This window comes from Prionailurus viverrinus, chromosome D2, assembly GCF_022837055.1.
Source record: "Prionailurus viverrinus isolate Anna chromosome D2, UM_Priviv_1.0, whole genome shotgun sequence".
Taxonomy (NCBI): domain Eukaryota; kingdom Metazoa; phylum Chordata; class Mammalia; order Carnivora; family Felidae; genus Prionailurus; species Prionailurus viverrinus.
Window position 1 is genome coordinate 70383671 of NC_062571.1, and position 26122 is coordinate 70409792.

Below are 26122 nucleotides of genomic sequence, written 5' to 3' on the forward strand. Positions count from 1 at the left end.
AGCTTGGGGATTACCATTTTCATCCCTAATATATCAGTCTACCTTGAATAAATATGCCACTTCACATATAACTTAAAAACCATTCAGCAGTATCCTTCTGTTTACCTACTCTCCATCCTTTGTGCTCTGGTTTTCAATATTTAATTCTACATACGTTGTTATTATTTTTACTCTATTTGGATCTGAATTCTGTAGATCCCAATTTCCATCCACCATCATTTCCCTTCAGCCTGAAGAATTTCCCTTCACATTTCCTATAGCTCAGTGCTTCTGGATGATTCTCTCAGTTTTAAATGATCTAAAATTAATTTTATTGAACCTTACTTTTAAGGGACGTTCTCACTAGTGCAGAAGAGTAGGATGGCTTTTTTCCCCCACGCACTTGGGATGCTGCTCCATTATCTTGTTGCATCGTTTTCTGATGAAAATCCAGCCCTCATTCTTCCCACTGCCCTCCCACGTGTCATCTCATTCTTTCCTTTGGCTGCTTTTCAGATTTTTTTATTTATCTTGAGTTTTGAGAAATTTGACTATGATGTGACTAGGTATGATTTTCTTTGTATTTATCTTGCTCAGAGCTTGTTGAACTACTTTGATCTGTGGATTGACTTTTTTTATAATAAAGTTTGAAAAGTTTTGACTGTTATTTCTTCAAATAATGCTTGCATCCTGTTGTTCCCCAGAGGGGAATCTCTTTTTCTGGGAGTCTGATTGTATGTATAGAAGACGACCTGTTATTAGCACACAAATTGTTGATGCTCTGGATAATTTCTATTAACCTGTCTTCAAGTTCAATGACTCTTTCTTGTATAGTGAACAATACTCTGGTCCATCCAGTGAATTGGCTTCAGATGCTATATCTTTTTATTCTCAAATTTCATTTTGTTCCCTTAAAAAAAATTTTTTTTTAACGTTTATTTATTTTTGAGAGAGAGAGGGAGGGAGCACAAGTGAGGGAGGGGCTGAGAATAGAGGGAGACACAGAATCTGAAGCAGGCTCCAGGCCCTGAGCTGTCAGCACAGAGCTGGGCTTGGGGCTCGAACCCACAAACTGTGAGATCATGACCCGAGCCGAAGTCAGACGCTTAACCGACTGAGCCACCCAGGCGCCCCATTTTGTTCCTTTTTAGAGTTTCCACTTCTTTCCTGAAAAAAACCATCTGTTCACCTATTATGCTTATATTTTCCAATATAGTTTTTAACACTATTATGATACTTGTTTTAAAATCTTTATCTGCTAACTCTAATAACTAAGCCATCTACTTCCATAGGCTGTATTTTCACTTTATTATTCTCTTTTCCACCCTTTTTATTTATTTATTTTTGCATGCTTTGGAATGTGTATAGTATTCTAGACATAGTGTAAAAAAGTACAGTAGAGTCTGAAATATAAACATCATGAATTCATTTTTCTCTGAAAGCATTTTATCTTATATTTGATCAGTGGATTGATCAGATTCTTTCTAAAATTGAGTTGATGCTGAGCTGAATCTCTAATTAGGTTGTACTCATCTGAGGTTAGTACATCCCCAACCTGTGTCTAAGCTCTTTGTCATTGTTGTTGTTGTTGTTGTTGTTTAATATTATCAGTATTTGATCTGGGAGTAAGTTGGTCTGCAGTTTCCCATATTTTTGGTTCACATTTGGGCTTAACTCTGACGGTGTCTCAGAATACAAGCACCACAAGAATATGTGGGAATATGTGATGTTTCTTTTTACTAATCAGTCCCTCCTGTAATGTCCCTTCCTTGGCAAATTTGGAGATTGGAGAATTACCGGACCAAGCAATTTGGTTTTGTGTGTACAGCTCATCTAGGTTGCATGCTGTCTCACACACCGACATTTTCATATAATTTTGGAATTATTTCTCTTCATTCCTGAACAGTCTCTCCCTGGCAGTCCTGTACTTAAATCAGGCACTCACCATAGGTATGAACATTGCCATTGCTCTTTACTTACATATGAGATGCTTGTTTCTGTCTAGACTCTATCAAAGCGTCCTTGCATACATTGGACTTGCCCATTCAACAATGGTGATTATTTTGTCTGACTTTTCTTGTTTCTGTGAGAGCCATTTACATCTTTCTACATCCTAACTGGAGGCAGAAGTTCCTCACACGTCTTGAATTGTCAAATAATGAAAGATCATGTAAGGTAAGGTAAGATTCCTTACCTTTTCAGGTGTCAGGAATTTAAAAGACTATACCTATCTGAGTGACATCAATACCGAGGATAACCTACACACTCAGGGCATGATACCAGAGTCAGTAACCACCCCATGAGCTACTCCCTCCTGGGAAACTATGTGTGACTTCCTTTGCTCTCCCAAAGCAGTAAGTTTTTACTCTGATCAGACTCGGTGGCCAGAATTTCCAAAGTCAGGTCCAAATTTCAGTACTCCAAGTTATTGGGAAACATTAGTTTGTGTTTTCCAATTGTCTGGTTGGTGCTCTGCAGTGTGCATATGAAAACACGTGCTTCAGAAAATAGCTCTTTTACAGTATTTCTATGCAGTCCTGCATTTTAGTGAAATCCCCATATGCTCACAATAGCTGGATAATTATGAATGCCTTCTACCTGTTACTGAAATTGCTAATGAAGTTTTGAGTACCAGAAAATAACCTTACCTTATCTTAGTTCTTTAAAGTAAGCTCAACTGGATGTCTTCACTTCTTAAAATAATTTGCTGGAAACAACATCCTTAATAAAGTTTGCTACAAGAGAGTTAAGTGTAAGTGTGATGAAAAATGATCATTTTTTTTTTCTGGCGAGTGTACTGCTTATAGAATAATGACTAAATTTTTTTTTAATATTTCGAATTTATCAGTGGAACATTTTCTGATGAATTACATCTGCAGCTCCTTCCCTTTCAGTCATGTTTATACCATACCATGATGTGAGTCAATTCTGCCTTCACATAAGAGTATTTTAATCAGCCCATCTCCAAAATACAAGTCCAATAATTATTTTTTAAAGTTTGTCCATTGCCAGTCTTATGATAGTTCAGGTGGCATTATTATTTGGAATGAAGAGTAATGATGCTTTTCATGGTATGGGTTCCTCAAACTAAGTCTTATCTTTTGTGATGCCAGACCAGGCCTTCAGGAAGTATCTAGCTAGATTTGTAGTTTCCTGCCTGCCTCTTCCCTCATGAGGCAGGAAAGTGTAGAATGCCCGGTGTATATCTCCCAACCCCACCCCATATATACTGAAAAACAGAGGAAGTGTTAGCCACAACACATTTTGCCGTTTGTAATCCAATAAAAGGGGCCATAGACCAAGGACATGATTCATTCTGGATAATTCTGAAAACAAAAACTCACTTTGTAAGTTTGAATGCCACACTCCCAGGATAATTCCCAGGACCCCTGTGGACAGGATAGAAGAGGAGGAAGGCACTTTTCTTTCCAGGAATTCATTTGTCATGCTCCTTTGACATGTTAGAATTCCAGCATATGGCATCAGTTTTTATTTTCCTTTATGCTTCCCAGTTTTTCTTACTCTCAAGAACATCCTCACAGTCAACAGGTGCAGTATTTATAAAATTTATGATTTCTCAAGTTACCTCAGTAGAGGCAGCGTGGCTATTCCCATTCTAAAGGCACTATGAAAGTTTCAAGGACTGAAAACCATAGACTGGGAATATCAGATCTGCACTTGTTTAGGCCTATAAGCTTGTGTCCTTTCTTTATTAGAGTTTTGGTGAATGCTTATATCTTCAGTCAAATTTTTCAAGAAAAGTAAACCTAACAGTGTTACTGATTTTTTTAAGAAAAGAATCCCTAAATGTCTAATACTATTCTGACCAAGATAGTTTAAAAAATTATTTTAAAAATAATCCTTTCCCAAGGTGCCTGGGTGGCTCAGTCAGTTTAGTGTCAGACTCTTGACTTCAGCTCAGTTCATGTTCATGAGGTCGAGCCCCATGTCGGGCTCTGCGCTGACAGCGTGGATCCTGCTTGGGATTGGTTCTCTCTCTCTCTCTCTCTCTCTCTCTCTCTCTCTCTTTCTCTCTGCCCCTCCTTTGCTCATGCTCACTCTCCCTCTCCCTCTCTCTCTCAAAAATAAACTTCAAAATTTTTAAATTTAAAAATTTTTAAAAATAAGAATAATCCTTTCCATCTTTGTCTTGCTTTGATTGGGGAGGAGAACACATAATGAAGAAACCATACATCACTTTGCTTGAATTTTTCCTTTCATTCTATAAGTGTGGGCATTTCTAATGTGCCTGGCCTGGACTTTTCTTTATTGGGGCATTAAAATGGAAGGTAGTGGGGCGCCTGGGTGGTTTAGTTGGTTAAGCATCTGACTCTTGGTTTCAGCTCAGGTCATAATCTCATGGTTTCATGAGTTCAAGCCCTGAGTCAGGCTCCATGCTGACAGTGCAGAGCCTGCTTGAGATTCTCTGTCTCCCTTTCTGCCCCTCCCCCACTCACACTGTCACTGTTTCTCTCAAAATATGTAACTAAACATAAAATAAATAAAATTGAAGGTAGCAAGTAAGAAATGAAAAACAGAATTCTGTTTCCAACAAATGGACGGTACCTGTGTATTAAGACCAAGAAGTGTGCACTCTTGCCAGTTCTCTTCTCTTGCCAGATGGGTTAAGACTTCGGATGCTGAGATATTTCCCAGGAGACAAGGAGAGTTGAGGGAGTGATTTAACAACTCATGAATAAGGCCTGAGCTCTTTACCTTGTTTTGTTGATTCCTTCAGTAGCGGACTGTGGATCCGTTCAGAATAATTTTTCCCCTAGCAAACCTGATAGAATTGTGGATCTGTTACCTACATTTATTCCAATGTTGACTTCCCCGATGCCACACTTGAGAAGCTTTGAGAGCAAGAATATCGCAAACCTTTCATGCACTTTATATACTCCTTTCATGTACTTTTTTTCAATTGCTCATCGCTTCCTCTCACAGACACTTACTGGAAACATTATGCTGGTGACAGACACATGATAATAACCTATTTCCTATTTGTTTGAAATTATATATTATAATGCCATTAATCTTGATAGGAGAAAATATTACATAAGTAGTATTTTGCTAAAATGATTAAGGTATTGATGGTGTCCATAGATATTTGAGATTTTTAGTTAAAGTGAGTTAAAATTGCTAAATTCTATTAAAGGATTTCAATGCAACACTTAATAGTATAACAGAATTGGATATTGTAGTTCATATGCAAAAAAAGGAAAAAGTTAGCTCCAATTGTTTTTTCCTTCTTTATTATTGGTATCATCTTCCACTTTTACTGTGCCTCTACTGGGAGCCACATATCTGATCCAATTTACTTTAAGTATCAATTGAATGGAATCAATGAAAAGCTAACATCTATCTGAGAAGAAATACTATACTAGGAAGACACTGTACTGGAAAGAATTTTCAGAGTTTGTTTAGGTATCGAAAATATATTTATGCTATTGAATTTAAGCGTTTTTTATTACTTGGATTTTCTGTCATGAAAGTAATATACAGAGGTGCCTTGGTGGCTCAACTGGTTAAGTGTCGACTCTTGATTTTGGCTCAGGACGTGATCTCACAGTTCGTGAGATCCAGCCCCAAGTCGGATTTTTTGCTTACAGCGTGGAGCCTGCTTGTGATTCTCTCTCTCTCTCTCTCTGCACCTCCCCAGCTTGTGCACATGCACATGCTCCCCTCTCTCTCAAAATAAATAAGCATTAAAAAAATGAATATACAGTCCTTTTTCCGGTGTGCCACGAAATACAAACTCTAGTGTAGTATTTGCCCTTTAGCTGCCAAATCTTCACTCGTAACACAAAAGTTCATGAGTGCAGAACTTGATCTCCTTTACTGCCCATGTCGCCAGCATCTACACCTGGCACAGAGTAAGAACTTTATGATTTTTCATTGAGTGCATTGATTCCCATGTATTATACTATGGCATGCATTTGTATGGTATCGTATGGCTTTCAAAACATTTTTACTTAGGTTAATTTCATTTGACTATTACAACAATTTTGTGAGAAATGTAGGACAGATATTTTATCTTGTCATACCCAGTTCAAGTGGTTTGTGGTAGACCTAAGATTGGAGGGGGCCCAGCTCATAACAGTCCATGGTTTTTTTAATATCAATCATCATCATTCAGTAAATGCTTATTATTATAGGCTAGTCACTGTATTAAATAATTTAGCTGAATTATTTAACCTTTGCCATGACATAGCCCCATGACATAGAATGATCTTCCTTCCATTTTAGAGATGAAGAACTAAAGCACAATGAGGTTAGGTGATGTATGCAAGGTCAGCACTGGGGATTAGGCTCGAGCAGTGTGAGTTCCCAGCCCAAGTTCTCAATATGGTCTAACCACTGCTCCACAGTTTTTTAGGATGTCCCTCTAAAAAGTTGGCTAGTGTACATATCTGAGCCAAATAACTACCATGGTGATTTCCTAGTGATTTTATTAAATTATTTGCTATTACTGTAATAGATTCTTATTGAGTGTCTCAACAAATTTATAAGCCAGAGATAACTGTTGTTATAGGTTATGGGTAAAGAGAAAAGACAATACAAAAGAAAAAAAAAGGAAATGTGGGTATGTGATTGTCAGAATGTAGGAGTCAGGTGGGTTGCCAACATTACAAGGGAGTCAGATTTGTCATTCTTCTGTTATAGACTAAGGTACCTCCCAGGTGATGGAGAATGAGTCTGGAAAAGAAATTATTCAAGGCAGCTGCATATTTGTCAGGTTAGGACATACCTACAGTCTTGTCAAAGGAGGAGAGCCAACCAGTGCCAACCAAATGGGATGATCATGGCAGAGGAAAAACCTTGTTGGAGCTCAGCAGTGTGCTTCTTAATGAATGTTCTAACCTGCCTATTCCTGTATAAATGGGAGTTCTGTCTGCAGCTTGAGCTTCACACAGCTCCTCAACCATGTGTGAAGTGCACTGCATCATGACTCAAGTATCCACAGCGGCTGAGAACATGCTAAAGGAGCTCTTGCTCCCAGAGAGTAAAAGCCTGGAGAGAGTTCCACTGACAATAAGCTGAAGTAGTTGAGAGAACAAGGAGTGTGCACGTGAGGCAAATACATTAAAATCAGATTGTTCTAAATGGAGTTTCACTTACCTATGCAAAGCAGTGCAATAATAAAGCAGGGGAGGTAGAGTAGAATCATCAACATTAGTTATAACCTGCAAAACCAAAGATTAGATTCCATGTTGATAAAATAATAGGAAGACCACCGAACCTGGGCTCTCCATCTCGGTGGATAACAAATATGCCAGATAACAAATATGCCGAGGTGGCCTTCTGCAAGACATATCACCTCAATCGTCACCACCTCTTTGGTTATGTTCTATAGGTTGAATTGTAAATCCTATCTAATCACATCTAAGATATACAGGTAAATTTATTAAGTACTTTCTAAATATTTTTCAAGTACATGAATTGAACTAGGCATCCAGTAGGTAATGTACAGTTATTGAACATTAACTCTGGGCCTGCCGCCATTTTGGTACTTCTGGGGGTTGTTCCCACTTATACCCAAAGTTGCCTTCCGTCACCCAGCTTTCCTTTTCCATAGAGCAAATTGGCCAGGAGATGTTGGAAAACCTCAGTCACGACAGAGAAAAGATACAGCGAGCACGTGAACGAGTAAGTAGAAGTGATACCGTTTTTTTCAGAAGTTCAGTAAATAATAAGGCATAGAAGGCACATGCATAGACAGTAACAGTGACATAGATGCAAGTGTGTATAAAAAAGGCAAGGGTGGGTGAGGGATGTCGAGTAAGGGGAGAAGAGAAAAAAGAGTGTGCAATGGAGAAAGAATACGCTCTTTCTTTCCCCATCCCAGAATGCCCCCAGGTAGATATTTTATTTAGCTCTATAACTGAGAAGGTCATGAGGGAGATTTTGGAGTATGTCAAGTCTTTCAGGGTGAAAGCTGTAAAAATAATGATGTCTCATCTTCACTTAGTTCATTTCGTTACCGTTTATATTTCTAGGACTTTGCACATTCGAAATTGGATTTTAATTACCAGATGTATATTCAACTTTATCAGCCTGCAAGACATTGGCTTTTATAGCCAGTTCAAGTATCCAGCTTAAAGCTCCTGGGATTATCTATTACATGTAATTTTCTAAATCAAAGAATTTTCAGAGACTGTGTGGGTAACAAGGTGTATTTTAGTGTATTTAAGTATTTTTTTATTAATTGGATTTTCATCCGTGAGAAAAACTCCTGCTTGCCAGTGCACTTTCGATACGATCCAACTGCATGAAGTCTCACTTTGTTTTGTTTTAATGCTGCTTTTCTCCTTCTAGCTTCGAGAAACAGATGCTAACTTGGGGAAAAGCTCCAGGGTCCTGACGGGGATGTTGCGAAGGTAAGAGCAAGGTAGGGACCTATCTTCCTCTCTCTCCCTTTTTTGAAACTGTGTTTTTCATCTAGTTGCAACTGGGCATTTTCCAGGCATGTGAGCCTCTGCTCTTAGTACCCTGTGTCAAGACCCTTTTGAAATGACAGAGCACTGATATTAACTCTTGTTTGGACAGGGACACATACTGAGTAACTTAGATTAGAGAGAAGGTTTGAGCTAGGGGGTTTACCTCAAGCTATGCAAAAAAATTAGGGTTAGACACGAAGTACTTTTTCATAGCCTGAGGAAGTCCCCATGGCAGGAGCAGACTGATTTTATTTTCTATTTCAATAGCCTCCTTCTCCTAGAAGGAATGCGGGCCTGCCAGTATCATGAGCACACTTGGTATTAGCTTTGCTCTCTCCCTGTTGCCTTGTTTTCATTTCTTTTTTAAGAGACACTGTTTGGGGAAACATTTCAATCGTATATATACTTAAAGATGATGTTTACAATTTAAAGATTATCTGAATAATATGAATTCACATGTGCGCGCGAACAGATGTTAATGTTTTATGTGTGCAACTAACCTTCGACTGATGGAAAACATTCAGGAGAGTATGCGGAAATAAGTGAATGAATATGGGTAATATTCTATATTCTATGTTTCTGGGGGAGGGGAGTGAGAAATGTGTTTTCACTGTTCTGAAAGTCAGAGACATTTTTTACGTAGGTGTATTTAGCGTGGCATTTTCTTACGTTCGGAATCTACCAAGGAAGGTTATCATCTAGCACAGCCTTCAGTTTAGAACTGTAGCTCGCAGTGTGAATGAGAAAGGTTGAGAATCGCTCCACAACAGCTTAATTGGAATTTTAAAGAAGAAATCCTTTAGCATGGATACCATAGAGACAACTAATTTAGAGAAAGGAAAGTCTTCTCTGATCATGTATCTGTATGTAAGAATTCGCTAGAAGTGTGTTTGCTGTGTTCGTGATGGACAGCACAAGACCCAGTCGTAGGGTTGCTTGGTCTCCATCAGGCTGATAGGTCTTGAGCCTGAAGTTCCTGGGACACTCCAAACCAACACTGGCCTAGCTCCACAGGCCCCTGATTTTCCTGCAGGCACAGTCCCAATTCAGCACCATAAGCCACTGAATCCTCTGCTTAAGAGTAATACATAAATGACCTAGAAAAACGCAAAATCCACAGAGAAGTGGCAATGGAGAGGAAGGGTTCAGTGCCTATAGACAATAAAAACGAAAAAAAGGAAAAAAAAAATCCTCTATTGCTTCCCTGGGAGGGCCCCTGCGATGTGAGCTGTAACAAGTATTCTGCCTATGTCTCCATTTTGTCAAATCTCATTAAAGAGTTTATGTCAATTGAGCTGTCCAGAAATCATTCATCATTTTTAGTGTAAAAAAAAATCATGCGGTTATTTAAATAATATCATATTAATGTTAAAGTTCAGCTGTCATTTAATGGTATGACTTAATCAGATGTAGCATTTAGGAAAAATAGTTTCTGCGGGCTCTATGTGGCTTTCAGGTTGGCAGATTCAAATAAGGATTTATGAGTTTCTGAACCAATGTATTTCTGTCCATGTTTCTGCTTGATGTACCTCACCCTTTTGTGCAGGACACCGCAGACAGTTATTTCAGCAAATAAAGCATCTCCTCATATTGTGTTTGAATAAATTTGCAAGTCATTTAGGGAGGGTGAAGCGCAGACGCCCTGCAACCTTTGACTGGGCTTTCTGTAGGGCAGTCATACTAACGCGCCTGTTTCATAAGCCTACAGAGGGAAATTACTCCACCGAAACCCACTTGGGGTCCTCTTTGTAGGCAAACTCAGTCCATCACTGACTCGTCTCCTTTTGGGATCTGTCTAGAGAGTGAATAGAAATAAAAATCTTCAGGTGGACATCACCTTGCTGTGATGAGCCAAGGAAACTCTGAGGCCCTCCTGTGCATAGCAGCGATCGTGTTTTTTACAAGACTCAGCTAGGATCTTGGTATCAGCCAAGGTATCCAGATACTCTTAATGCTGTACCTTCACTGAGTCTCTGGGGAACCAAAGGCAGATGGTGGTTTTGTTTGGTTCCTAATTACTTATCCCACCTGATATACAGTTTATTTTGGTCTTGGGAAAAGGCAGAAATGTTTGATCAACTTCTTCACTCCATTGTTTTTATTATTCCCTGGAAAAACAGTCTCTAGAGAAATGGGACCAGCTTTTATGTCCCCAAGTCTCTTATTGAATACTCTGATTTTGCTTCCTCTGTTACATCCCTCCCATTCGCAGGGACTTCCCTTCCAGCACTGGTGAGATTTTAATTCAGAGAGAGAAATCACATTCTGTTACCAAAACCACATCGCGACGTTGTGCGTCAGCAGTTGCGTCTAAGTTAAGGTGTAATACCAAACCACGCGCCCATCTGTCACCTTCGCAAGTGTGTAAAGGGAATGAACGTGCTCCTCGTGCAGTGTCGGCATCCACCTCGATAACACGAGCTTATTTATTTGCATGTGATGAATTGTGTATGACCGAGAATATTCTACTAACATACTAAACCAAGGAATTAATTTATTTAGAGGAAAGGTTGCTGATTATTTTTAATTTTTTTAAATTAGGTTGCTTTCAATTCTGTATATGGAACGGAATCGTTCCATATACAGAATGATGGCCTTTGCCCCTCATTTGGGTCATTTTGTTTTGATTAGCCTGTGGTGAAGACAGGTGAGACCGATGTTCCGTCAATGTCAAAATCTGTATATAAACCCACCTGGTTATCTGCAAGACTGACTGAAAGCAGAGAGGGAAATAAAAATGAGTAAGTGACTGGGGCGCCTGGGTGGCACAGTCGGTTAAGCGTCCGACTTCAGCCAGGTCACGATCTCGCGGTCTGTGAGTTCGAGCCCCGCGTCAGGCTCTGGGCTGATGGCTCGGAGCCCGGAGCCTGTTTCCGATGCTGTGTCTCCCTCTCTCTCTGCCCCTCCCCCGTTCATGCTCTGTCTCCCTCTGTCCCAAAAATAAATAAAAAACGTTGAAAAAAAATTTTTAAAAAAATGAGTAAGTGACAGCCACCACCATTCATGCTTTTTTAATGTTTTATTACCATCACATGAGGTAAAAAAAAAAAAAAATCTATTTCCTTCTTTTCTCTCTCTCTTCCTGCTTTCCTTCCTTCCTTTCTTCTTTCTGCTTATTCACTTCCTCAGTAAATACTTAACTCCTGGAAACAAAGCCTTGGGGAATCCTCAGATGAAAGCAATTCGATCCTTGCCCTCAGTCCTGCTGGAGAATCCGTACTGTGGGAATTCCTAGAACTACCTCCTTCTCAAGGAAACTTCTGAGGATTCCTTAACTCCAGCGAATGCTTACTGGTCGTTAAAAAGGGTGGCAGGGAAACAAATAACCAATAGAAAATATCATCTAAATAGCTATAAAACCAATACGTTTCAAAAGTTTAGAGAGGTAGGAGATTTATACAATCATAAACAAGCTTTGAAAGGAACTAACCAGGCAAAAAACACTGAGGCATACCTAGTTTAGTGAAGCAGCAGCTGATTCAACTAAAATAAATAAATAAATTGTTCTTCCTGTAATGTTGCTATATTACCAAAAAGGAGAACGCAAAGGAGAAAATTGGTCCATTCAAAATTATGATAGTGAAACTTGACATCAGAACACAGATATAGCTGATTTCCTGGAAAGTAATTTTTCTTCTGTCTTGACAGAAGATAGAGAGCTGGCTAGGGACAAACGGCTCGTTTCCTGACCCTATAGACAGAGTTTTAAATAAAGTGCTATCCAGATACTAACGAAAATGGTCATGAAACAAATGGCTATTCGTGTGGTGACTGGAGCCGAAGAAATGAATTTTTCACGGACTCTCACAAAATGTGATTATTGCAACTGGGGTTGTCTTGAGGTGTCACAAATAACACTGAGAGGCTTAGATGTTGCTCTTCATAAACTTGCATGTATTTGCACGTTTGTGTGTGTATTATTTCCTGTACATTTGACTGGGAAGTCAAAGAGCAAACAGAGTGGGCAATCAGTGAAAATAAAAATAGCAGTTTTTGACATTTTCAGTCAGAAAACAAAAGACATCATGATTCTGGTTTTTTGGGGGGTTTTTTTGTTTTTGTTTTTTTTACCTCTGAAGAGTGAATAATTTATTGGTAACAGTATATTTGTTTCTAAAAGTATCTTGGGAATACAACAGTTATAATTTGAGATCTCCTTTGACATAAATTTGGAGGGCACGCTACAAGTTTATGTTGGCTGAAAAAGGCTTACAAAAAGAAATGGCGTATGTAATAGTTTTAAAACATCTTTTTCTATATGATTACCTTAAAATCAAATAATTTCCTCTCTCCCACCCGCTCCCTGTGTGTGCCTCTACTATTTTAATTTTTTTCAATTTTTTTTGAATTTAAAAAATAAAAACAATGTTTCCTTCAAACAGCGAATTCTTGCTTATTCTTCCAGAATGCATGTAGTAACTTGTTAAAGCATGTAACTGGTGAGAGGCCTTTTGAAACTAATCTATAAGATACACAAACCAGGTAGTATTAAATGCTGTTGGCCTAGCAAGCACTATTCACGTGTTATTATTTATTACATGCATTTTTTGTTAGAACTACTTTGGAGCCAGTCTGGGGAGTAATTGCCACCTACTATCTCTGTAACGTTTTCATTTTAAACATGGTTTTGTTGCTTTGGTAGGATGACAGGTAAAACATCTGGAAAATTTAAATGTACTATCAAAATGATCCGTAAGGGTAAGCATACCAGAAATACCAACACAAGATCTGTAAGCAATGGAAATACAAAAAAAAAAAAAAATTGTTTGTTTAGTAAACAAATTTTTTCTTAAAGAGGGGCGCCTGGGTGGCTCCCTCGGTTGGGTGTCCAACTTCGGCTCAGGTCATGATCTCGTGGTTTGTGAGTTCAAGCCCCGCGTCGGGCTCTCTGCTGACAGCTCAGAGCCTGGAGCCTGCTTCGGATTCTGTGTCTCCCCGTCTCTCGGCCCCTCCCCTGTTCATGCTCTGTCTCTCTCTGTTTTTTCCAGCTGTTGCTCACAGATAGTCAGACAGCCTTGCTAGATGAGCAGAAAGCAGTGAACAAACTCCACCAGACCCCACTAGCTAAGATGGGCCTGGTCTCTACAGACATGGAAGCTGTTGTGTACCAATGGCGTCCAAGGGGGTGTGTTTTTGAGGAGTCCTTTAAGATTATTTTATTTTTGACCACAGACTGTGGGGCCTTAACTAGAGATGAATCTATAATCTCCCTTACCTCCAGTATTCTGCAAGTATCATTGTGAGGAAATTTGTTGTATATCTCACCTTATATCTCTGGGGCTTTATCCTCACTGGAGAAAGCAATCTGGTTTTGTTTGATTATTCAAAACGAAATTCCTGCATTTGCATCAAGAGGCATATGCCTCAATGGATAAGGGGTACGCTCTGTGGCCACACTGGACCTGCCACTTTCTAGCTATGAACCTTTGGCAAGAATCCACTCTCTATACCTCAGTTTCCCCCTCTATAAAAGAAGGAAGACAACAGTCCCTATCTCACAAATTGTTATGAGCGTTAAATGAGTCATTACGTGTAAAGTACACACAACAGTGTCTGTTACATAGTAAGGGCTCAATAAATGCAAAACTGTTTGTTGTCATCATCATCGTTGCTAAAAAAAAAAAAAAAAAAAAAAAAAAAGAAAGAAAAGAAAAGAAAGAAAAAAGCCTGGGGGCAAACTCTGAAATCAACGTGATAATTAGTAGTTATTTTAGGTCAGTGAATTTCCAATGGATATGTTTAAACTATCGTTTTTTCCACTGCCAGACCTCCCAAATAATTGTTATAAAATTAAAACGTAGTAATAATAGAAATAAAACTATGCCCGTCTCAGTGCTGGTGCTCCCGCTCTCCCCCCACCCCCCAGTCTATGACCGTCACCGGGCAGTGCTGCTTGAACCACTCCAGAGCTCTAGGGTGCTGCTCAGAGCAGAGAGATCCTCTGCGCTCAATCCTTCCCTCTCTTTGGACTATTTAGAGAAGGGAGCCTCTTGGTCGGTCCCTATGTCTCTTCTCCCCTTCTTAGGTTCTTCTAAATACTGTCGGCCAGTTTATCTTGCAGAGTGCAAAACTAGCACTGCTTCCTTTCTGCCTAGAAACCTCCTGTGGTTCCCCACTGCCCGCTGACCCATGTCCTCCTTAGTCTAACCCCAAAGGTCTTTCAGTGAACATTCCCGCTTCCTTTGTCTTTACTCCTGTTGCATAGACCCATGTCTCTACTGAAGTTAATTACCTCCCATCTCCAAAACTAGCCCTAACCGGTTATTCACCTATCCTATATCTTTGTTTTTTCTGTTACTTCTACCTGGATATCCTCCTTCTCTCACCTATTATAGTCGAGAATCTTCTGGATGAAAGTGACAGAAACCCAGATCAAGCTAGCCATAAGCCACAAAAAGGAAACATATACCACATACATCTTAATGGTTCAAGGGCAGAAGCAACTTCAAACACAGTGGAATCTAAGGTTCTGATAGCAGTGTCAGGACTGGGTCTTGCTCTCTCCATCTCTCAGCCTGGCTCTCTTTTGCACGGGTCTCTCTTGTGGAGACAGTTTTTGCCAGCCCTCTCAGGGACACTCATTGAACGTAGCCATTTTCCCCCCGACTAGTTCCAATAGGAGTCATAGCATGGAGTCTTCCTGGTTCTGGTTTCGCTCTGGTTGGGTAAAATTGATCTATGATTTGTCATTTTAGACCTGGGACCTCGTGCAGGGGGTGGACACTCGGTCTGAGAATAGACAAAGCATAGTTTCCTCGGAAAAATTCAGGAACTTTTACTAGAAAGGGGAATAGAAACTGGGTAAGCAAAAACAACAGATAGTATCTTCAGAATATTCTAGATAAACTTTTATCTGTACTCTGTATCTCACCTGGAATACCACTCTGTCCATCAAGCCTTTATCGATCTCTCAGCCAGAAATGATCTGTCTTGGGTCTGATTCTCCACAGTCATTTCTTCCTACAAGGCATTAACATCTTCTGCTTTGCGTTGTGTCTATTGTAGTTGTATGTCTTACACCTCTTAATTTTCTTCTAGACCTTTTTTATCCCCTACTTCCTCCCTCAAAGAATTTTCTACAGCTCCCCACCACATTGTGCAACCAGCCGAAACAAATACGGAGGGAAATCCAGGTGAAAGAGAAATACAGTGCCGCCTAAGCATAGACTTTCAACAAACTCCTGTACAGATATCCAGACAGGTAGAAAATCCTCTCTGAAAGCAAAGCAGAAAGCACTATCAGAGGATTCACAGTGTTTTATAAGGTGAAAATAACATTTAGCTGAAGTCAGGCATAACCTTTCTTGCCACAGAGATGGGCCCTGGAAGGAATGGTTTTGGGGAGGTGGTGACAGTTCCCAGGCACATCCCCGTCTCAAAGGGAACGCGGAGTTTCTGTAGATCCGGCTCTTGTCACAGTCCTTAGGTCTGGACTAGAAGCTACTTGCAGTCAGGAACCTCATCACATTTAGCCCAGGGTCACATTACCCTGGCATCGGCCGATTGGTGAATAACCTTTGGAAAAAGGGCTAAGAATAGTTTCACAGTTGCTGCGTAGGTTCACGGGGGGATAATTTAGTTGCAACCCTGCAGGTTTTGATCTGTTGCACTTTGGTGACCACGTAAACATGTTCATTCAAAGATAAAATAAGCCACGTCACAAGAACAATATTTCTGTCCATTATTTAATCCCAATGGGAAAGCATCTTATATTTTCCTTGGTTGTGAGCCACAATTTGACCTAATTCTTGAATTACTTTTCTTTTATGATTTTTCCTTTTTTCCCCAGGATACACGCCTTTCTTGAGCGCTATGTAGAATATGAAGGCTGCACTTCACCTTCACCATCAATGCCTTCTTTGAATGCAGCCTTGAGCTGTTAACTCGAAGCAAGGAGCCCTAGGCCTTCCTTATAAACAAGTAATGGAGCCCTCGGCCCCCCTTGTAAATGGCTATTTATTAACATATACCATCACCAAATAGCATTTTACAATTCCAGGCCCCCGCACCATTACACCACTGTCTGCTCCATTGTGAGTTGAGGGAGGCCTTTGGCCATCTGTTTCATTAAATGCCAGAGGCAGCGAACAATATCTGAACTTTATAAAGCGAGTGTCCGGGGCTTCTCCCTTCACAAATCTCCCCCTTCTGCTCGCTGCCCCTGCCGCCATCACCGCCACCACCGCCACCATATTTTTTTGTTTGAACGCTCACATTGTAAATTAGTGTATTCACACACCACTTTTAAAAGGCTCGCTGTGTTGGAAGATGGGACAAAGCCAGCTCAGTAGCAGCAGCTCATGCACAGTGCAGGTGGTCGAGCTAGCTGCTACCCAGATCAAAAGTCAAACGACTGTGAAGCTCCTTTTGAAAGTGCAGTTAGGGAGACAAGGCAAGGCTTATCTGCACAAACAAGAACGAGTTATAGATATACATCACAAATGCAGGAGGACAAAAAGGGGTTTCATAATCTTGCGGGATAAGAAAACCTTCCAATGCTGACAATTCTGAGGCCATCTCTGGAATACGCAGCTTGTTGTTGTTTTTTTCTTTCTCTCTCTCTCCCCGCCCCCCTGCTTTTTTTTTTTTTTTGGTAAAATTAGTCTTTTATTGTGTGGTGATTGATAATTATTATTTATGCTTTGGTGCTGTTCCTAAAGTAGCTAAGAATTTTTTTAAGCCACCTTTGAGGCAGGAAATGGCTCCTTTTCATGGTTCCATTTTATTTTTCAACAACATTTAAGGACAGACTCCTATTTATACCACACAAGCAGTTTTGTCTGTTGTAAACAAAGTAAGTGGCTGGGAATTGTGCTTTCCCAGAAATGTTTTCCAGGGAAGCCATAATAAGAAACAACTGTGTACATCTTGAGACCTTGTCATCTAGGTATTAAGAAAGAATTCTTTGCTTTTAAGGGGAAAACAAAACAAAACAACAACCAAAAAAAAAAAAAAACCACTGTAAAGAAATATATTCAATATCCTAAAGTATAATTAAAACAGTTCCTAAACTATAAAAGTTTAGGAAATACCAGCCACCTTGCTGGTATTAGTTGAGGTTGTTTTTATTTTTTATTTGTCTTTATTTTCATTTTAAATTGTCTCTAACGTTTTTGGACAAGATAGAAGCTGAAATGAGAGGAGACATCATCATTTTTTTTTAAGCCTCAATGCCCGATTTAAAAAGCTGGTGACTTCTTTGCAAAGTTATGTAAAGAACTTTGGAACTAAAGTGTGACTATCAGTGGAGAAAATGACAGAGTGATAAATTTTACTAAAAATTTACAAAGAGGGTTGAAGAGGCTTTGGAATTTATTTAACAACAGCCCTCTTGTCTCCTGTGAAATTACATTTTACCTAGAAAAAAGCAAATCTGCTTTCCACTTCCAATCCCTTAATGATTTTATGATGAAGAAGAAAAAACTATCCACCTTTTAATTCCCAAATCAGCCAAAGGCGTCTGAATTTGGGTCCTCGAGTACTCTTCACGAAATCATACCGTCTGTCTCAAGCCCCAGGGCAACAGCCCCTATCCCGGGGTGGACTTCACAGAGTCTCTGAACCACCAGAATTCTCTTGAAAATGTTTGCATATGCATGTGTATGTATCTTTCTGGGAATTTTCCACAAAATTTCCAGGAATCCACAACCAATTCCAAAGAACTGAGAAATGATACATGGTAATAGAACTGTGTACAATTCCCTCACTAAATTCCACTTACTTACTTTTTTGTTCTCACATATTTGAAATGTGTTGACCTACCAGATGTGCTTATTTTGAATTTTCCGCAAAATTTAACAAGAAACCTTATAGAATGTCTTCCCCGGGAAATCAGATCATGTATCAAAAATATGTCCTTAAAGATAGTCACAGCAAATAAAGTTTATATATGGCCTTATGATTCATGAGGCCCATTCACATACATTATTTCATATAATGTAATCTTGGAAAGAACTCTGTGGATTGGTATTGTCACTGTTATCCTTATGTTACAGATAATTGACTCCTGCCATAGTTGAGTCTTGCCCAAGGTCATTCCACCCAGATGGGGCAGAACTTGGTCCCATATCCTGGTTTTAGTCACAGAAGCCATGTTCTTAGCAGCATTTTAGCAGTAACAGCAACGGAACATCTTCAAAAGCAAATATTTAATGTTTACCGTGTAAAGGGAATATGTTAACACTGGAGATTCAACAGACTCAGAACTCTAGTCGCAGGGAGTTCAGTATCTTTTAGAAACAACAATACACAGTAACTTGTGCCGTATGGTAACTGAGAGGTAAATGTAGTAGGTGGTGACAGAAAGGAGAAATCCCTGGGAGACTTTATAGAGGAGGTGGCAGGTGTCTGGGTCTGAAAATTACTACCTGATTCTCAACCCACATGTGGGGTTTGCTGTTTCCCTTTCCATGGCAGCTCTAGTTGTAACTCCCAGCAACAGAGTTAGAATGTTCTGGGCTGGTGTTCGGCTACCAGCATGTTCAGGGCACATGGGAAGTTAACCGACAACCTGTAACTGTGCTCTTTGATAAAGTAATTATGATCCAAAGATGTAGTGAGAATTGTTTTTAGTTGCAGTGAAGTTTAAGATTTTCTTCAAGCAGCTAAGGTGAGCTTGAAATCACCTAAACAATCCTGTTTCTAGACACTCGTGAAAAACCTCTTCATGTGTGACACCCCAGTTTTAGAAAGATATTGAAGATTTCCATGCGTTTGGCTAAAATCACATATTTATAAAATTTTACAACCTTTGAAATTCCACAAGTAGATGCAAAGACTGTTGGCAGAGTGCAATGACTATTTTATTTGGTATATTAATTATTTGATAAAATAATAAAGCATGTCACTTTAAAATGCTGACTTTTTTCATATATTCCAATTAAATCTTTCTCATCAAATGGGCTTCTAGAAATTTAGTTAGTAGGAAACTTGCACAGCCAATAAAGAAAAGCATTCATTCTCCGTTCTGTATACATGATCTGAAACCATAGCCTGTTAGGTCTTTTAATCTGTTTGTTCAAGGCCAAGCTATTTATATGGATAATTTTTAAAGCTTCTGTATAAAGGAAAAAAAGAACATTTTATTTATTCACTGAGGTTTTTATGTGCCTTGAAATTGCATAGATAAAGTATTTTCAAGCTCATGGATGTGGAAGAGATAAAAGGTCTCTTATTTTAGAAGGCTTTATGTAAGCTTTTCAAATGTACAGTTTTCTCATGGCTAGAATTTTTTAAATAATACATTATTTCACTACTATAATTGGAGTTTGATGTGGGCATCTTTTTCTTTCCCTGAGTTACATGTTAAATTATGTGTCTAGATCGTCTTTATTAAATTTTACCTTCTGGGTTTTAATAGTTCTCTTATTGGAGAAAATAATTTACTAATCTTCATTTTTAGTATTGGGCAGCTATTTAACATGACTAGGAATGGAAAACCCAAAAGTCAGATTTCACAAAGAGTGAAAGGTATAACTTGGTTTTGCAATGCGTTGGTATGAAGATGAAAAATTATTTACCTCTTCCTCCTGAAGAACTTTTGCTAAGCCTGGTAGACTATGAAAAGGAGAAGGAGGGGAAAAAAAAGGCATTTTTAAACTCTGGGGCAACTGGATTCAGACCAGATTCTGGGTGAACATTAGCTGCTGTTAGCTCTGCCACGCCAGGGCCAAGAAACAGCTTTCCCTGGCTGGAGCATTCCCAAGCTATCACGGCCATCAGACAGGTGGGGAATAAATATTGTAGAATGGTGGGACATTTGAAGAGCAAGCTTCCGATCCCCAGGACTCAATTTGGACAGGCTTCAATTGGAGCAAACAGGTGTTCCTGGGAGGAACTGTCCTCAGGTGGCTGGGGGGGTGCCATTCTTTCACATACATAAAAAGTTCCCCTTCCTTCTGCCTGCAGGAAAATTAGAATTAGCTACAGCTTTTTCTTTTGAAATGGAAAAAGAGAAATAAAAATATGGCACCAGGTTTTGGCTCCAACTGGATTTCCATGGAGCATGTAATCTATGATGAATGAATGAGTGTTCCTGAAGCAAAGCATCCTTGTAGTTTTCAACATTGGAGATACTGTAAAAACTGAATGAATGTAAAGAATCTTTTTTTTTTTTTACCAAAGGCTGTGTCTATAAAGTGGAATAGGCTTTTCTTCTTTCATGCGTTTGTTCATCACCAAATATTCATGAGCATTCTATCCATAGAGTATAAGCCAAGGGCTTAGCCTAAGCTATAGTAACGGTCATTGGTTGGTACATGAAAGTGAACCTGAGTGGTCTTTGGGAAACTGTGGCTGGAAAGTAGTTGCTGGTCTCAGAGATTTCTTTTCTGTAATGCCGCCACACTGAGGATGTAGCTAACGTATTCTATTTGGGGCACTCTTTTTATTTTTTTTAAGTTTATTATTTATTTTGAGAGAGAGAGAGAGAGAGAGAACACAGGCACAAGCAGGAGAGGGACAGAGACAGAAGGTGAGAGAGAATCCCAAGCAGGCTCTGCACTGTCATCACAGAGCCAATCCAAAGCCCTAACCAATCCCTAACTCACGAACCCTCAGATCATGACCAGAGCCAAAATCAAGAGTCAGATGCCTAACCCAGGCGCCCCCGGGGCACTCTTTTTAAATTACATTTTTGGTGTAAAACACAAACTAGTAATAATAAAGGTAATTTTTTTAAATAAAAAATCATTTTTAGCCCCCCACCTTGAAACAAACTACCTTCTTTGATGCAGATGTTCCCTGGCAGTTTTTCAGTCATGATCTATGTATAATATTCTATGCTTTTCTCACTTGATATTATATCTTACACATATTTCTGTTTCCACATTGTCTTCACATATTTATATTTTTTTCCTAATTAAATAAAGTAGTTTCTAGTAATAAAAGTTTTTTTTAAAGCCCCTTATTTTGTAGAGAAAGGAATTTATCAAGAAATAGGGAGAAAGTCATCCATGATCACACTGGTGAAAACATAGGAACTCTAAGGTTTTGGCATATTTCATTCCAAGCTTTTTCTATGTATTTTCCTGTGTATTTTATTTCTGTCATTGAGGTCATACAACATTCACAATTTTATATCCCACTCTATACATTAAGATTATATTAAAAGCATTTTCCCATGCCATAAAAAACTCTGTAATCCTTATTTATTTTATTTTTTTAAATTTTTTTAACGTTTATTTATTTTTAATTTTTTTTTTTTTAGTCTTATTTTTGAGAGAGAGAGAGAGAGAGAGCGTGTGAGCAGGGGAGGAGCAGAGAGAGAGGGAGACACAGGATCCAAAGCAGGCTCCAGCCTCTGAGCTGTCAGCACAGAGCCCGACGTGGGGCTTGAACTCACGAACTGTGAGATCATGACCTGAGCTGAAGTCGGACGCTTAACCGACTGAGCCACCCAGGTGCCCCACGTTTATTTATTTTTGAGACAGAGAGAGACAGAGCATGAACGGGGGAGGGTCAGAGAGAGAGAGAGAGAGACAGAATCTGAAACAGGCTCCAGGCTCTGAGCCGTCAACACAGAGCCCGACGCGGGGCTCAAACTCACGGACCGCAAGATCGTGACCTGAGCTGAAGTCGGACGCTTAACCGACTGAGCCACCCAGGCGCCCCTCTGTAATCCTTATTTATAACAGTGGTATAATATTCTCTCACAGGATTATTTCCTTTACGTTAAACATGGAGGTTTTTTCTTTTCTTTTTTTTTTAAGGTTTTCAAACTTTTTTTTTCAAGTTTATTCATTTATTTTGAGAGAGTGAGAGAGTTGGGGAGGGGCAGAGAGGGAGGGAGAGAGAAAGAGATTCCCAAGCAGGCTCTGTGCTGCCAGTGCAAAGCCTGATGTGAAGCTCAAATGCACAGACCATGAGATGAACCTGAGCTGAAAGCAAGAATTGGACACTTCACCGACTGAGCCACCCAGGTGCCCCAAACATGGAGGTGTTTTCCGACTCCTGCTGTACACTGATGCTATGTGTCTGCGTTCATAGAGTGTATTAATTTCTTGGGGTGGCATCCTTGAAGAGAATCAGTGTTTATCTCATTTGTGACTTTGCCACCCTTGATCTAATTTTGTAGTCAGCGGGGATATTTCTTCAAGTAACTTTTTCAGAATAAGTATATGATTCGGATGTATATGAAGAATCACGTTCTTCCTCTGAACCTTAAGGTCTCATTTCCTTTCCCTTGTTTTGTAGGATCTTTTTTTTCCATTGTCCCCGTGTTGTTGTGAGTTTTTGTGTGGTCTGGTTACTTTTTAAAACCAACCCTCTCTTGGATCTGCAAGTGGATGGCAGCGTTATATGCTCAGCTCTGTCTAAAGATAGTCCTTTTTGTCGGGACTGTCTTTATGGGAAGGAAATGGGAATTCTTCTTTCCCCAACTCCATGACTCTGGGATGAAAAAATGTCTAGTGTGTGGATGCTCAACTGCGATCTCCTCCGCCACCAGATACAGCCACACTTCCCAGGGTTCAGCACCTTACACCATACCTTTCCTACTGCCATTCAATGTTGATTTATTGTTTCCCTGGGAACCCTAGTTTCTTACTGGCTGTAGAAGAGAAACAAGGTGCGGAACATGGAGGAAGAGGAATGAATACAGCAGCCCAAATACCTCCTAAGTCGCAGCATCCGCTCATGAGAGACAGCTGCTCAGTTTCTACTTGTTACAGACGTTGCATTTTTAACCTAGTAGCAGACTTTGTGGAGGGTGGACTACTGCTTACATTTTTCAGCCCAATTCATTTTTTTTTTTAATAGTGGTAGAAAAATCCTTCCAGGCTCTGGCAATTTGTGATGTCAGTTTTGGTGTTGTAAATTATCATCTTGTATTTTTCCATCCCAATTTAATGGGTCCTTTGATAGATGCAACATCAGGAGCCATCAACCAGGCACCATTTTAAACTGGAAACTGTGAGTGATCTTTAAAATTGCCCTAGATAAGGGGACCATACAAACCATTTCTGTAGCTCAACCCTTGGGCCTGTATGCCTGGGTGGTCTTGTTTTAACTGTTGCTATTTAATTATTGATGATTTACTACATAAGGCATGGAAGCCTTAGGGAAAATGAAATCCCACGTGCCAGTTTCTTTAGATGAATCTTCTTTGAGGTTTAAGTGTCCCTCTCGGTAATATAGTGAGGCATAATTTAGGGGGTCATTCCAAATACTGCCTGGGAAAAGTCCACCGTGGCATCTCTAGTCACTGATGGCGTCTACTGATGCATCCTGAAGACAAGGCCTGTTTGCCTGTGCTGGCCATCATGACAGCCTCACACAAGCCTGTCTACTGTAAGCCAGGCATCCTCACACATGTCCTTACTCCTCATTTCCTTTCTCTGTCCCTCTTGGGGAAAACTCGAATCTCCAGCGATAAAGACTACTTACCTACAGGAACTGATTTCCCCTATTAATGCTCCTATCCTGGGAACCATTTATTAGGAAAATGGTAATTTACTCCACAAATATGTGAAAAGAGGTTTCCTGGGTATGTAAGGATGTATCAAGATGACTCTTGCCTTCAGAAAACCCACACCCTAGTCAGAAAGAGATAAGGAGGGCAGAAGAAGGGCTAACTCAAGATGTTTGGTGATCACAGACCTCAGTGCACAGTTCCTGGAGTCTGGAGATCACCGGCAGCTTGGAGTAATCCGGGTGAGTTTCATGGATGGCATGGCATTTGTAATGGCCCTTGAAGGAAGGGTAACATTTGCCCCAGCAAAGTTAAAAGGGATTCCAGGCTAAGGAAACAGCACGAACAGGGAGGTAGCATCTTGCAAGGCAGGTATGGCAGATAATTCAAATCAGCTCTATATTATCAACTTTATGACTTTTGCCTTTCATTTTCTGATGTTCCCCTTTCAACAGTAGAATGTGGGTCATCTCACAACATGTTCACAGTTGTGCCCAACTGTCATCTGCTTCCCATTTTTACCCTCCCCTCCACTGAGGAGATAAAAGCTTGGAAAAATCACAATGGCCTGAAAACCTACGGTGCACCTTTTTCACCATCATTATTCCTTATTGAACACCTACTATGTGCTCTAGGCAGAATGAACCTTCTGAAAAGACCACATTCTTCCCTAGTTGTCATGTAGCCCATTAATAAGTTTTGTCTCATGGGTTATTTCCTCCTGAACATACCTACTTCCCATGTTTTCCTAAGGATTTGGAAAGGTGTTACAAGTACAGGTGGCTATGTGTGTAGGCAGAATAGACCTCCACCAAAAGGTAGGCTTTTTCTTTAGGAGTCCCATGCCATCAAAAATGCCATCCAGAGCCAGTGCCCCAAATCCTCCCTACGGAGCATGTTCTCTTAATCATTAGACTTGGTTGTCTCTTTAGAGGCTGTGTGGGCACCACTGTAACCTGTTTTCTCAGCTCTGCATGCAACATAATCAGATTCTTCCCTAGAAGTAGGTCAGTACAGGAGCAGAGCAGAGGCAGATCCTGGAGGATCTTAGGAGGTCACATGTCAGAGTCTGGAAGGGCTGAAATCAAACTTAACAACATTGACTGCAACTGGCCTGGCCATGATACTACCTTTTTTTTTGTTTGTTTGTCCGCTTGCTTATTTGCTTTTAAAGCAACAATTTTGCTTTAATAGGACTTGAAATTTTTAATCCAGTTTTTGCTTGGGGAGAAAAGGTATTAACCACGTGTCTTGTCAAGACATCATTGAAAAAAACTTTCCAAGTCAAAGTCATCTCCAGAGCTGGGGTTCTTTCTAGGTACACAGCTGCTTTATTAATCAGTTCTCTGGATTTTATTATTTCCACTTGCAAATGGGGATCCTTAGCGGACAGCCTCGAAAGAAGTGGCTGTCCTCATCAGCATGACTAAAGGGTGGATAAAATACTTGCATGTGACTGGTATGTTTCTACTACCAAAATCCCTCGGCCTTCAAATTTATAAGGAGAAAGAAGTGTGAACAGTCAACACAGACATTAGTTCACGGGTGACAGGTCAGCACACCGTGCTGGCTGTGATCCAGTCTGGGTGATTTCTTTTTCTTCTTCTGATGTGGGTTTATTACACAGATAGTATTATCAAAGCAAAAGAAAACAATATTTTTTAAGTTTATTTATTTATTTTGACAGAGAGAGAGAGAGAGAGAGAGAGAGAGAGAAAACGTGCATGTGTGCACGAGCGTCACACAATCAGGGGAGGGACAGAGAGAGGGAGAGAGAATCTTAAGCAGGTTCCATGCTGTCTGCGCAGAGCTGAATGTGGGGTTCTGTCTCATGACCAAGAGATCATGACCTGAGCCAAGATTAAGAGTTGGACGCTTAACCACCTGAGCCGCCCAGGCGCCCCAAAAGAAAGCAACATTTTTAAAAAGAAAAGGGAGAAAAATCACTAATAACCCAATACACCCACAATGATCTTTTCTTCCTTTTTTTGTTTTAGTATTTATTCATATGTTAACATTTTCCTTTATGTGGCATTAATACAAATTTTAAGTTCCTCTGCCTTTTTTCTTTTTAACTTAACATGATAGCTTGTGTTACTGTAGTTAATCGGATATTATTGTCACCTTGTTTTTTTAAAAAAAAAATTTTTTAACATCTATTTATTTTTGAGACAGAGAGAGACAGAGCATGAGCAGGGGAGGGTCAGAGAGAGAGGGAGACACAGAATCAGAAGCAGGCTCCAGGCTCTGAGCTGTCAGCACAGAGCCCGACGCGGGGCTCGAACTCACGGACCAT

General features: G+C 39.9%; 1 protein-coding gene across 11 annotated transcripts in view; it reads left to right on the forward strand.

Annotated features, from left to right (window-relative positions):
• Nucleotides 1-26122, forward strand: part of VTI1A (vesicle transport through interaction with t-SNAREs 1A) — a 359148-nt gene that overhangs the window by 207211 nt on the left and 125815 nt on the right. For 8 of the 11 annotated variants that reach the window (XM_047826092.1, XM_047826093.1, XM_047826094.1 and 5 more), the window contains 2 exons: nt 7556-7626; nt 8296-8357. In XM_047826092.1, the coding sequence (XP_047682048.1) occupies nt 7556-7626; nt 8296-8357 (133 nt within the window). Of the gene's footprint in view, nt 1-7555; nt 7627-8295; nt 8369-26122 lie in introns of all 11 variants that reach the window. The other 3 variants (XM_047826096.1, XM_047826098.1, XM_047826100.1) reach the window with 1 other exon arrangement.